Genomic DNA, 11,839 nt, shown 5'->3' with positions numbered 1-11,839 from the left:
CACTGGGTATGTGTGCATGCCCACAATACTGAGAAAACGGAGAAGGTATTCTGGCATGGTTAGCCCTCCTTAGGGGTGATTTCTGAGTTTCCTACTGTCTCTGGCAAGACAGTGCACACGTGCACTGTGGCAAAAACTCTCTCTCACACACACATAGGGCCAGCAGGTCCAAGTCCTGGGCCTGGTGACCTGAAAAACACTCCAGGCATATGTTCGTGAGTACCCAAAATCCCAAGAGGACAGTGGAGGAGAAGAGATTGTGGCATAGGCATCCCCTCTAGGGCAATTTCTCTCTCTGGCAAGGCACACTCTCTAAAGCAAACAAAAAACAGGACAACAGGAAGACTAGGGTGACCGGTGAGGCCAGCGAGGCCTCTTCTGGGGTGGGAGGCAAGGACAGGGCCAGCACCTGAGGGAACACTGTGCTCTGACAGGTTCTTGCTCAATGTGTCCAACACCTTCAAGGACATTCTGTCTCCATTTTCCCCTTGCGCAAGCTCCCCCGCCCAGCATAGGTGGCCTGAGGCCCTGCGGTGGACACTGGCCCAGCCTGGCGGACCAGGGTCTGCTCTGAAAGACCCTCCGTTGCCCAGTACGGGAGGGGAGGGGGTCTCAGGGCTGTGCCCCACAGGAGTGGGCAGGCAGTCCAGCTCAGCATTACCGTGGGCCTCAGTGTCCTTGTCTGTAAAGTGGGGCTGACAGCAGCGTTGGCTCCTGAGGGTCGTTTGTGAGGTCCACGCCCGCACGCAGGCGGCTTGCAAACTCCAGGCCCGAAGTTGGAGTTTGGGGGCGTCACCGCCTCGCCGCCGGGCCCCGCCCCCCGGCCCGCTTCCCGCCCCCCGCCCCCCGGGCCCCGGCGCCAGCCCGGTGCCCTACCGGCGGCCCCGCTTCCTGCGCGGCTCCAGCTCCAGCCCAGGCCCGGCCGACGCCTCGCGCCGCCCCGACTCCCGGCCTGTGCGCAGCCCAGCGCGGGGCCGCACGCTGCCCTGGAACGCAGGCTACGCCGAGTGAGTGCCCCGCCTCGGGCGACCCTTATCCTGGTACCCGCGACCCGGGAGCCCTGCCTGATCCAGCCTGGGGATCTGTGCTAACCTAGACGACAGGCTGAGCTGAGTGACATCCCCATCCCACCCGTGGATACTCCTTGTCCTTTGTGACTCCCGCCACCTGCGCCTTATCCCACTCCAGCCTTGTCGGGACTAGAGGCTGGAGTCGGGAAGGACCCTCGCCCTTTCCAAACTGAGGTCCAGAGACTGGGTGGAGTGCTAGCCGTCTGGGCCTTGGAGATGTTCCCAAGAGCTCCACCCCGCGCGTCTCACCCTGGCATGTAGCCTTTGCATATAGGACAGGGTCCCGGCTGAGATGGGACAGGGTTGGAAGGGCCACCCAAGACCTCCCAGGTAGCCTGCCCGTGCGTCCTGGCCTGGGTCAGTAGGCTCCACAGGTCCAGGGCCCTGACTTCGCCTTAGCGGTGAGGCCGCGGAGCAGCCAGGACACTGACATTGTGATTGTCCAGGTCAGTTGTCAGCATGGGGGAGCCGTTGCCCCCGAGGGTGGGGTCCTTCACTGCACTAGCTTGGATCTTTGAGCCCGTGGGGAAATAGGTGTGTCCCTAAAGGGTCACTCACTACTTCCTGGCCTCAGGATCATCAACGCAGAGAAATCAGAGTTCAACGAAGATCAAGCTGCCTGTGGGAAGCTGTGCATCCGGCGATGTGAGTTTGGGACCACGGAGGACCAAGAGTGGCTGACTCTGTGCCCAGAGGAGGTGAGCCTCTCTGACAGGCTGAGGGTCTTGCCCTCCACGTCCTGGTTCAGGCTGGGCCACGGGATGACTGGGGAAGCCATGCAGGGCCTGACACCCAGCCCTTCCCATGCAGCTGTTGACGGGTCATTACTGGGCACTGTTTGACGGGCACGGAGGTCCTGTGGCAGCCATCCTGGCCGCCAACACTCTGCACTCCTGCCTGCGCCGGCAGTTGGAGGCCGTGGTAGAGGGCATGGTGGCCGTTCAGCCACCCATGCACCTCAGTGGCCGCTGCGTGTGCTCCAGCGACCCCCAGTTCGTGGAGGAAAAGGGCATCAGGGCAGAAGACTTGGTGATTGGGGCTCTGGAGAGCGCCTTCCAGGAATGTGTGAGTGCCTTTGGCAGGGGACTGCAGGAAGGCTTCACCCGCGGCCAAGGGAGTGGGGCATCCCAGCGGTGCTCCCCTGGATCCTTGATTAGAAAGACATCATACCCTCTGTCCTGCACCTGCTGTCTGCCTTAGGTGCTTTTACCTGCATCACCTCATCGCACATCCTGTTGGTCCTGGTGGAGGGGCTGGTTTCTCTTCCTGTTCTGAGTAGCACTTCCCATCTAGCTCTCCTGACTACAGGGATCCTGGAGGACAGGCTGGGCTCTGGGCTGCTGGGCTGCTGGGCTGGCTGGTGGGAAATGAACCGTAGGGTGGGGCTGGGGGGACAAAGTAGTACGGTGGCAGTACAGGCTACGGCTAAGGTGGCCTCCGGTTTGCCCCAGGATGAGGTGATCGGGCGGGAGCTGGAGGCCTCAGGTCAGGTGGGCGGCTGCACTGCTCTGGTGGCTGTGTCCCTGCAGGGAAAGCTGTTCGTGGCCAATGCTGGGGATAGCAGGTAAGTGAGCCCTTGGGAGGATGGCCAGGGGTACCAGATGTAGTGGGGACAGGAAGGGGTGGCTGGAAGCAGAGGACTGCAACGGGGAGGACTGACTGGCGGAGTTGTGTGTATATGTGTGGAGTGTGAGGGTGCATACGTGTGGAGTGTGAGGGTGTATACGTGTGGAGTGTGAGGGTGCATACGTGTGGAGTGTGAGGGTGCATACGTGCGGAGTGTGAGGGGGCATATGTGCATACGTGTGGTGTGCGGGTGCATACGTGTGGAGTGTGAGGGTGCATACGTGTGGAGTGTGAGGGTGCATACGTGTGGAGTGTGAGGGCGCATATGTGTGGAGTGAGGGTGCATACGTGTGGAGTGTGAGGGTGCATACGTGTGGAGTGTGAGCGTGCATATGTGTGGAGTGTGAGGGTGTATACGTGTGGAGAGAGGGTGGCAGCTGAACCAGGACAGTTTGGCCAGGCCAAACAGCTGAGCCTTCACCCTGTAGGTCGTGGGCAGTTATAGAGGCCTCTGAGCAAAGAATGGCATGGCAGAGCTAGCTGGAGGAAGGACTGGCAGTGGGGTGGCCATGGATGCCGGAGGCTGCCTCACAGACCACCCCTCCCTTCCTACACCCATGCAGGGCCATCTTGGTGCGCAGAGACGAGGTACGGCCGCTGAGCTCTGAGTTCACCCCAGAGACCGAGCGGCAGCGAATCCAGCACCTGGTAGGTGCCCTGGTGGGGGTGGGGGGGTAGGGGAGGGCAGGCAACTCCTAGTTCAGGGCCATAAGAGGGAGCTTGACCTGACTGTGGCTTCCCCACCTCAGGCCTTTGTCTACCCTGAGCTTCTGGCTGGTGAGTTTACCCGACTGGAGTTCCCTCGTCGACTAAAGGGGGACGACTTGGGGCAGAAGGTTTTGTTCAGGGATCACCACATGAACGGCTGGTGAGTGGAGTGGGCTGAGACCTGGCGAGAAGGGAGAGGGTGGGGTGTGGGGCCCAGGCTGATGCTGGGTCTGGTCCCGGTAGGAGCTACAAACGAGTGGAGAAATCGGACCTCAAGTACCCACTGATCCATGGGCAGGGTAGGCAGGTCAGTGCCTGGCCCCCTCAAGAATCCCTCTTCAGCCGCCCTGGACAGTTGTGAGCCCTCCTTTGTCCCTTGCTGGGGACTACAGCCGCGTCCTGGGGTCCGCCCAAAGACCGGGGTGTTTCTCCCTGAGCCCACTGCTCCCTGTGTGCTCTGCATTTGCTGGAGCTCAGCGCCACGGCATCACACCCTACTTACCCCCAGGCTCGGTTACTGGGAACACTGGCTGTCTCCCGGGGACTGGGGGACCATCAGCTCAGAGTCCTGGACACGAACATCCAGCTCAAGCCCTTTTTGCTCTCCATCCCACAGGTGAGAGGGCAAGAGTCTGCCCCTCCTTCCACCTGCCAGGAGGCATGCAGTGGGTTGGGGGAGCAGGGGAGGGAGCGCTGAAGGACTCTCAGGCTTGACTTGCAGGTAACTGTGCTGGATGTGGACCAGCTGGAGCTGCAGGAGGAGGACGTGGTTGTCATGGCGACTGATGGGCTCTGGGATGTCCTGTCCAATGAGCAGGTTGCATGGCTGGTGCGGAGCTTCCTCTCTGAGAACCGGGAGGACCCACACAGGTACTGTCGCTGCCGGGGACCTGTCTGGGTCTGAGCTGGTCCCAGCAGCAGCACTCAGCGACTATGGCTGAGATGACAGTGCTGACAGTAAGCCCAGCTCAGGGCAGGCGGCCAGAACCCGGGCTGTTGCAAGCTCCGTGGGTGGGGATGGGGGCTGATCATGGGTTCTGAACATCTCTGGGTCCAGACTCCAGCGGGCTAACCTGTGGCCCTCCCAGGCTTGTTGATTGCTTGGCCTTCAGTCCGACTGCATTGTTGGGGTCCCCGAGTTTCCAGCCCATACAGGGGGTTCTCCCAGAGAGCTGGCTTTGCCCCTTTATTCTGCCCCTGAAATACATCTGCAAGATGTATTTCTTCACAGGTTCTCGGAGCTGGCGCGAATGCTGATACACAGCACACAGGGGAAGGACAGTCCTACAGGGGAAGGGCAGGTGTCCTACGATGACGTCTCTGTGTTCGTGATCCCCTTGCATAGCCAGGGCCAAGGGAGCAGTGGCCACTGAGGGTCCAGAAACTGCATCCCAGGAACACTCCAGGGCTGGGTGCAGTCTGGGTATCCCTCTGCTGTGGCCAACGACAGGCCTGCCTGCCCCACCCCCAGCCTAGCCCAGTGCCATTGCCTTCCACCCCAACTTACATGCCAAGGGGGAACATCTGTGCTAGGCAATCAGAACTGGAAGGGTGTGGGGGGCCCAGCCCACCCAGTCCCGGCTTCTGCAATAACATCCCTCTGCAGACGTACTTCACAGCCTGGGAAACCCATGCAAGGCTCTCAGGCAGGATCCTCAACAGCCCCGGGTGTCATTCTCAGGTAGGGACACCCAGGTCATGCTGGGATCCAGGTCTCCAACCCATGAAGGTCAGAACATCCATTTAGCAACCCGAGTCCAGAGAGTTCCTTGTAGAAGCCTTTGGACAGCCTCACTTGGGCTGGAGCTGCCATCTTGAAGGCACAGTGCCCAGACAGGCTCAGGGCCTGGGGCTAAAGTTGGGGGTGGGGGCAAGAGCCCCCAGAGCTGGCTGGGCAGGAAGTAGTATCCGACCGCTACCTCTAACCTGGCCTACTACCTGATTGCTCCTCTAAGGTCCCTGCCCTAGCCTGACGCCCCAGTTCCGGTGCTTTGTAGCTCCCATCACCTCCTATTAAGTTTGTGTGGGAGCTGGCAGGTGGTGTGGCTAAGATGCTGACTCACACGTCCATCAGAAGTTTGAGTTCCAGACCTGGTGGCTTGCTTTTTCTCTTACCCTCTGGTCAAATTTAAATAGCAACAAATAAAATTAAATCAATAAATACTTCTTTTAAAAAGGTTTTCTTTAAAAAAAAAACCCTGTTGTGTGAAGAGCCCTCATGAACCAGATTACTATGTAGCTTGGGCTGAGGACATCTATTCCTCCTGGTGGACTAGTCTGAGCTCCACGTTGCATGACTTTTTCCTCTGCAGCTCTCGAGAAAGCTAGTTCTCTGCTTGGTGAGCCCTAGCAAGGGAACTGTTGCCCAGAGAATAGTTTACCATCGCCTCTGAGCTCTATGCTCAAGGTAACAAAGAGCTGCCTTTCCACTTGCTTTCTTATGATGGAGAATGAGCACACCCACCTGTGAGTGAGAAAGAGGGAGGGAAGGAGCAAGCGGGGGGTGGGGACACATTCCCCATAGGGCCACACCATGACTCCCTTCCTCCAGTCCTCCAAACTGTCAAATCCTGTGTACCTGTGCTGTGCAGGGCGGGTTCCGGGTGGTCTGGCCCGGGTGGCACCTTGATTCTCTTCCTCCAGCCATCCAGCCTGGCTGATCCTGGGCACTTACAGTATGCAGTATGTGTTCCGGCTTGAGGACTTGAACCTCTTACCATATAGAATGTGCCTGAGAGTACTAACATTGTACCACAGAGCTTGTCCTTCGTTTGCTTTTGAATGCACATTTCTAGACTTAGTTGGAGACAAGTTAGTTGGGGTCTGAGGGCTTGCTGTTTGCTAGCGGCTTAGTTCTCCACCTTCTCCACAAGACTGCTGTCATCCAGAACTTACCCATGCTCAGGAAGTACTTGCTGAATTACAGGTGAGCCGGCTCTACAATCTCAGCTTTACCTGACTCTCCCGATTCCTTCATTAGTTTACAACTGAGATGAAGTTTCCTGCTAGGCAACTCCCAGCCCTACCTCGACTGCAGCCAAGAAGATCCAACAGACCCCCAAGTTGAGGGTAAAACCTGGTATTTATCTGAAAGGCTCTCAGATCCCCTTACTTGCCCACTCCTCCCTTCAGATTTCATTTTTTTTTGTCATAAGGCCTATGTGCTCTCTGGAGAGCGAGAGAGAGGAAGAAAGCACCCCTCAGGGAGGATGGCCACACCACAATCCCTTCTCCATTCTCATCAGAGGTTTGAGCATTCCATGTGTGTCTCAAGCTGCTAGTCCATGACTTGAACCTTGCAGTTGGCCACCTGGATGCCAGATGCCTTAAGCTCCGCCATTTCCCTTTCCCATAGCTAAATTCCACAGCCCTGGACTTGCAGCCCTGGACAGCCCTTTCTGTCCACAGCTGGGTCCTGACAAACTAGTTGGCCCTTGAAGCTCCAGGCAGCCTGGCAAATGCACAGGCGCTGCCCTACCAGCCAGGAGGAGTGCTATTTCCTCTTTGCTCAGCACAGCTCTCCCCTCCCCTGAGCGAAGCGTGGGCAGCATCCTGTGCCTGCTTTTTACCCACAACCCACATCACCTGCTGAGCCAGCTCGCCCCCACAGCCTGCCTGCTTTGTTCCAACCCAGCCTACTCCCTGCTCTTGCTCCTCACTCAGCTGGACGGACCAAAGCAGGGGTCCAGTGGATCTCTGAATCATAAGCAGGTCAAACTAAAAGGAAGAGGAGTGGCTGCTGTAAGGGCGGCCATGCTATCTACTTGTTCTGTCTCCGGCAGAGCCAGCCTTGCCCCTAGGCTGTGAGCTCTCTTCCTTCCTGAGTAGTCTGTCATGTCGGGAAAGCCTGTGTGTGGCCTACGGCACACTGGCCACTGCCTGTCAGGAACTGCAGACGATCTTCAATGACCATGGCCAGAGTGGCAGGCCAGGGTTTTCTGTGGTTCAGAGGGCTGGGCAGGAGACAGGATCAGGTCTTGTAGCTCTGAAGATGCTGAGCTGAAGCAGGCTCTGGTAACTACCAGCATACCAGCCAGGCAGTGGCTCACCCAGCAATTTGTAGGCCTTCCTCCAGACCCAGTGCAAGAGCTTTAAAGAGTCCTCTCTGTCCTTGCCCTTCAGGAGCCGGGTGAACCTTAAATCTGAGGTTGCCAATCTGATCAAAGGTAGAGGTAAACAAAGGCGGGACATAAGGCAGCCTGAGCTGTGTGCCAGATGGAGTCTTTGAAGAAAGTTGGCATGGCTTGTCTTTCCCAGTCACTCATTTCTGGTCCCCTGGCTGTTCAATAGAGCCTGGGGTTGAGGACTACCCAGGCCTTAGTTACCAGGAGGCAGGCAGGGTCAGTCTGGGACCCGACAATCCATCCACACAGCATCATAGTGATCCTTGTAAACCAGGAGAGCTAACTAAAGACAACTCATCCCTCCCTCCGATTCTGGGAACCAGGGTAAACAATGCTACAGAAATTGCAGCCATACAATTCTGTTTAAGACTGATAACATGGAAAAAATGTTTATATGTTAAGTACAAAAGGGACATAAAATTGTATATACAGTAGAATAACAACTATGTAAACACACCAAAACCTATGCACAGAAATGTCTAGAGGAACATTTAACATCAAAAGATTAACAGTGGTAGCATTTGGGTGGCAAACTGATTCTTTTTTTAAATCCCCAAATTTCCCTTAATAAGCAGTAATTATGATTGCAACGAGGAATAATTTTTTTAAGAAATACCCCACTGGCTGGTGCTTGAACAATACAGTGTTGCTGTCACATACAAATTGGTGACTATGGATGGCCCTGATTCTTAAGAGAGGGTGCGCATGGCGGGCTCTCCCTATGAGCACCGGCAGCCCTGCCTCGGCCTCATCTCTGTTACTCTCTCATCCTCTTCAGTTACTACCAACTACATCTTTTCTCCTTTCTTCCCAGCTCAGAAGCTGGCTCTGCAGCCACAGGGCTAGGAAATAAAGGCCATGAAATGGCATGTTTCCAAAGGACACTGTGCCTTAGCTCTGGATACACAGTAACTCAAACACAAGTCATTTTCCTGCTGCTGGGAAGTCAGGCTTGGTGGCTACTCTGGTTTCAGATATGTTCCACAATGCAGCTTTTCTTGTTACCCCCCTAGTTCCAAGCACTCTCGGAATAATGACTCCTATCGTGAGTTTTCTGCCCTGAAAAGCCAGGGGTAGGCAGTAACAGCTCAGATCATTTGGTTTCTAAAGGTCCCTCACTCTGGGCTACACAGTGGGGGGTTCCACATGGGGGGCACCGCAGCAATTACAGATTTCAACTACATTTGGGCGAAGTGTACGCCTCTTTCTCTTTCAGTCAGAGGAACAAATCAAAAAGTAATTGCTTTAAGAAAAAAAAAGTGCTAGTGATTCACAGCCTATTCTTGCTGCTAAACAGAGCACTAATGGCTCGATTTACCCCCTAGCAACGATGTACTCTTGGGCAGGACATAACCTTATTGAGCCTCAGTTTCTAGATCTGCAGGGAGTGGTGCCTACATAAATGTTTGGGAGCTTTGTGAAATAACATGCCACTCATTGTGCTCTAAGAAGACCATGCGTGGGAAGAAAAGGCCATGAGACCATGAGACCGCTGTAGCTTATCTCATTCTGGGCCTGGCTAGAGCCCTTCTCTCTCCCAAAGGAAACCAAGGACAAACAGCAAGAAATCAAGACATAGCAGGTAGATGAGTGACCTGTAGTTAGCAAAGAATCCTTGGACAAACCGAAACTGCTCTGGTTCCAGTATCCTGTCCCCCAAGTGCCGTAAGCCAGACACAGAAGCCATGCAAGAGTGACCATCACACATACACAGGCACAAACAGAGCATCACCAGGCAAAGGGGACTAATACTGCAGAGAAGGCCCCAGAGTGCAGCGTGAGAAACACAAGGAAGTCATTCCGAGACCCTCACCCTTAGCTGCCATGGAAACAGCGAACACTAGAAGCTTTGCTTCATTCAGTCTCCCAAGGAAAAAGATAATAGGGAAGACTCACTAACACTTGTGGCAAACACTATTAGTAATAATGCAGTCTTTCTCTTGGGCTGCAAGGCTCCATCTCCTTTGGGCTAAACTCAGAACTACAGATGAAGATAGATAGATATATGCATACACACACACATATATGCATATATGTATGCACACACGGATATATTCAAATGAAGATGGACGCTGTGCTAACATACAAACAGAAATCAAAGGTCATATATAAAAAGGCTAAATATAACATATAACACAGGCCTAGGACCAGCTCTCAGCTAGGAGCTGGGGAAGGGGTGGTATCATCCAGAGACTATGTACAGAATCTGTGGTGGGCAGGGAAGGCATCAGTGTAAACAACTCAGACTCACTCCACAATACTGGCCCACAGAGAAGCGTGATGTGTCTCGTATACAAAAATAGACTCCCACCTTGCTTCTGTACAAACAAGCTCAAGCTCAGTAAGCATCCAGGAGGACTATAGGTTTGTCTACATGTCGGGAACTATACTGAGCTGCTGCTAAATCTTCCAGCCTTAAGAACTTACCTGCTACCCTCATCCCGCCCTTTCAAGCTCTTGGGCCTTTTCCCACCCAATACCCAAAGCCCAAGGCCTGCCCAGAACACCCACCCTCAACACGACTAACTGCATGGCTTCCTGGCAAGCAAGGTCCGTCTGTACCTGTCCCTTTCTCTGACCCCAGGACATAGGAAAACTTTCTGTTAATGTTTGGCACCTAAGAAACATGATGATTGTGGAATAATGCCACAATTACACAGGGAGACCCAGTAACAAGACATGCAGGGTGAGGGCAAGGGGTGCCGAACTGTCATAGCATCTCAAAACCAGAACTGTGACTTCCCATGCATTTATGGGGTGGAAGTGATGTGCAGAAGTGACGACTTCACCAGCTCCTCAGCAGCAAATACATTCAAAATTGAAGGCGTCTTGAGAGCCCCACACTCTCTAGTCATGAGTCTGGTCACTCCTCAAGGAACTTGGTTCAGTGAGAACTGGAAAAGCTGAGTCCCATCTGAGTCTGCCACACCAAGAGCCCTTTTGAAGAAGCTCAGCCAAGTAATTTCTTCCTTTTGAGTCGATGTACAACACATCCACGGGAAGGCCATGTGAAAGGATGTTCTCCAGCTCAGTCAAATGATCCAATCCCACTACTGTCTCAGTCCCCTCTGAGTTTATTCCTGCCGGCTGCCCTCACTGTACAGAAATAGCTGAGCAGCGCCAGGATCAGTCATCAATAGTGGGCAACCAGAAGGCCTGGAAGAAGAATGTAAGCCAACTTTAAAATGCTAAGCATCTCCTCACTGTTGTGGGTTTTCCACTCCACAGCATCCAGGTGCTCAACCCTAGTGGTGGAAGAGTTGAGGCTCGCGGTCTCCCCTCCTGGCAGTCTATGGAGATGGAAACACTCTCCCCTCCATGCGAAAGCGAGCTGGTTCTGCCCCTCTGATATGCACTGTCCCCCTTTCACCACAGAGGTCCTGTTCTGAAAGGGAAAGGAGGAGTGCTGGCCAGAAGGTGGGTCTCTGCTACTAAGCTACTTGGTCATCTCAGATAGGCCTTCCTCCTAAGCCATAAGCCATAGGGTTTAGACTGGGGAGTCTGGCCGCACTTCTGACAATTTTTCATTTAAAAAAAGAGAGAGAGGAAGATGTACTTGGGGTGGGCTAATAATGGAATGCCTCATCTCCTAATTAGATAGCTTTAGGAGATCCCAAAAGGAACTGGAGGCTGAGAGGCAGGAATCCTTTGTTCTAGGAATAGACAAAGTGTCTAGGTATCTAGGACTAGACCAGGGCCTAGAGTTAATTCTAAGTGGTGATCAATGATAAGAATTTCTGAGAACTTTAGCATAAACCTAGAGAAAAGGAAAACTGAAAGGCTGTAATCACAAAAGGCTAGTTCAGAGTATTATGAAGAAACTAAAAAGCTTGTGAAGTGTAGCCTAGGTAGTTTGGGCCTATAAACAGAGATCAGAACAAAAACCAGTCTGTGATCTCCTGGGAGGTCAGAAGTGACCCCAGATTAGGGGAAGAAGAATAAAAGACCACTTCAACCAAAGATCATATAACAGGTGAAACAGGGAAGTCACCAGTTGAGAAATGTGAACTTGGATATCTACATAGAACACAGCTTGCTGTGCCTGTTGAGACCCATGACCCCCACTGGAAAGGGCTCCTACGTAAATGACACTTCTCATTGTTCACATACCATGTTGGAACAGGCGCTGGCAAAGGTCATGAACTTGGGGTTGAACTGCAAACAGGTAATGGGGCCTGTGTGTTTACCATCCAACACGGCGACTTTTATACCACTCTCTCCATTCCAGACATGGATCTTGCCATCCTCTGAACCTAAAGAGAATGATCAAGAAAGACATTTATGGCTCAAGGCACGTTACAAAGACAACAG

At 53.9% G+C, this 11,839-nt stretch overlaps 2 protein-coding genes across 2 annotated transcripts in view; one reads left to right on the top strand and one right to left on the bottom strand.

The window, feature by feature from the left end:
* Positions 1 to 1,223: 1,223 nt before the first annotated feature.
* Positions 1,224 to 5,539, top strand: PPM1M (protein phosphatase, Mg2+/Mn2+ dependent 1M). The gene is made up of 10 exons (XM_027768612.1): positions 1,224 to 1,516; positions 1,645 to 1,768; positions 1,881 to 2,135; positions 2,522 to 2,634; positions 3,260 to 3,344; positions 3,446 to 3,564; positions 3,648 to 3,711; positions 3,913 to 4,020; positions 4,126 to 4,274; positions 4,636 to 5,539. Exons 3-10 carry the CDS (start codon positions 2,001 to 2,003, stop codon positions 4,775 to 4,777), a joined length of 915 nt encoding a protein of 304 aa, XP_027624413.1. The 5' UTR covers positions 1,224 to 1,516; positions 1,645 to 1,768; positions 1,881 to 2,000; the 3' UTR covers positions 4,778 to 5,539.
* Positions 5,540 to 7,890: 2,351 nt separating this feature from the next.
* WDR82 (WD repeat domain 82) overlaps positions 7,891 to 11,839 on the bottom strand; it is a 23,241-nt gene continuing 19,292 nt past the window's right edge. Inside the window, exons 8-9 of the mRNA XM_006169327.3 lie at positions 11,639 to 11,781; positions 7,891 to 10,684 (exon numbers count right to left, since the gene is read on the bottom strand). Coding sequence (XP_006169389.1) covers positions 10,655 to 10,684; positions 11,639 to 11,781 — 173 coding nt within the window. The 3' untranslated portion in view covers positions 7,891 to 10,654. The remainder of the gene's footprint in view (positions 10,685 to 11,638; positions 11,782 to 11,839) is intronic.

The sequence above is a fragment of the Tupaia chinensis genome, unplaced genomic scaffold, assembly GCF_000334495.1.
Source record: "Tupaia chinensis unplaced genomic scaffold, TupChi_1.0 Scaffold147003_1, whole genome shotgun sequence".
NCBI lineage: Eukaryota > Metazoa > Chordata > Mammalia > Scandentia > Tupaiidae > Tupaia > Tupaia belangeri.
Note: the sequence above shows the minus strand (reverse complement) of the source record. Positions and strands in the feature narration are given on the sequence as shown.

Bases quoted from the DNA above. Each gene is read 5' to 3' on its own strand.
- PPM1M (XM_027768612.1), top strand. From the start codon at position 2,001: ATGGTGGCCGTTCAGCCACCCATGCACCTCAGTGGCCGCTGCGTGTGC. The intron at 3,345-3,445 runs GTAGGTGCCCTG...TCCCCACCTCAG, and splicing joins GGCAGCGAATCCAGCACCTG to GCCTTTGTCTACCCTGAGCT. The intron at 3,565-3,647 runs GTGAGTGGAGTG...TGGTCCCGGTAG, and splicing joins GATCACCACATGAACGGCTG to GAGCTACAAACGAGTGGAGA.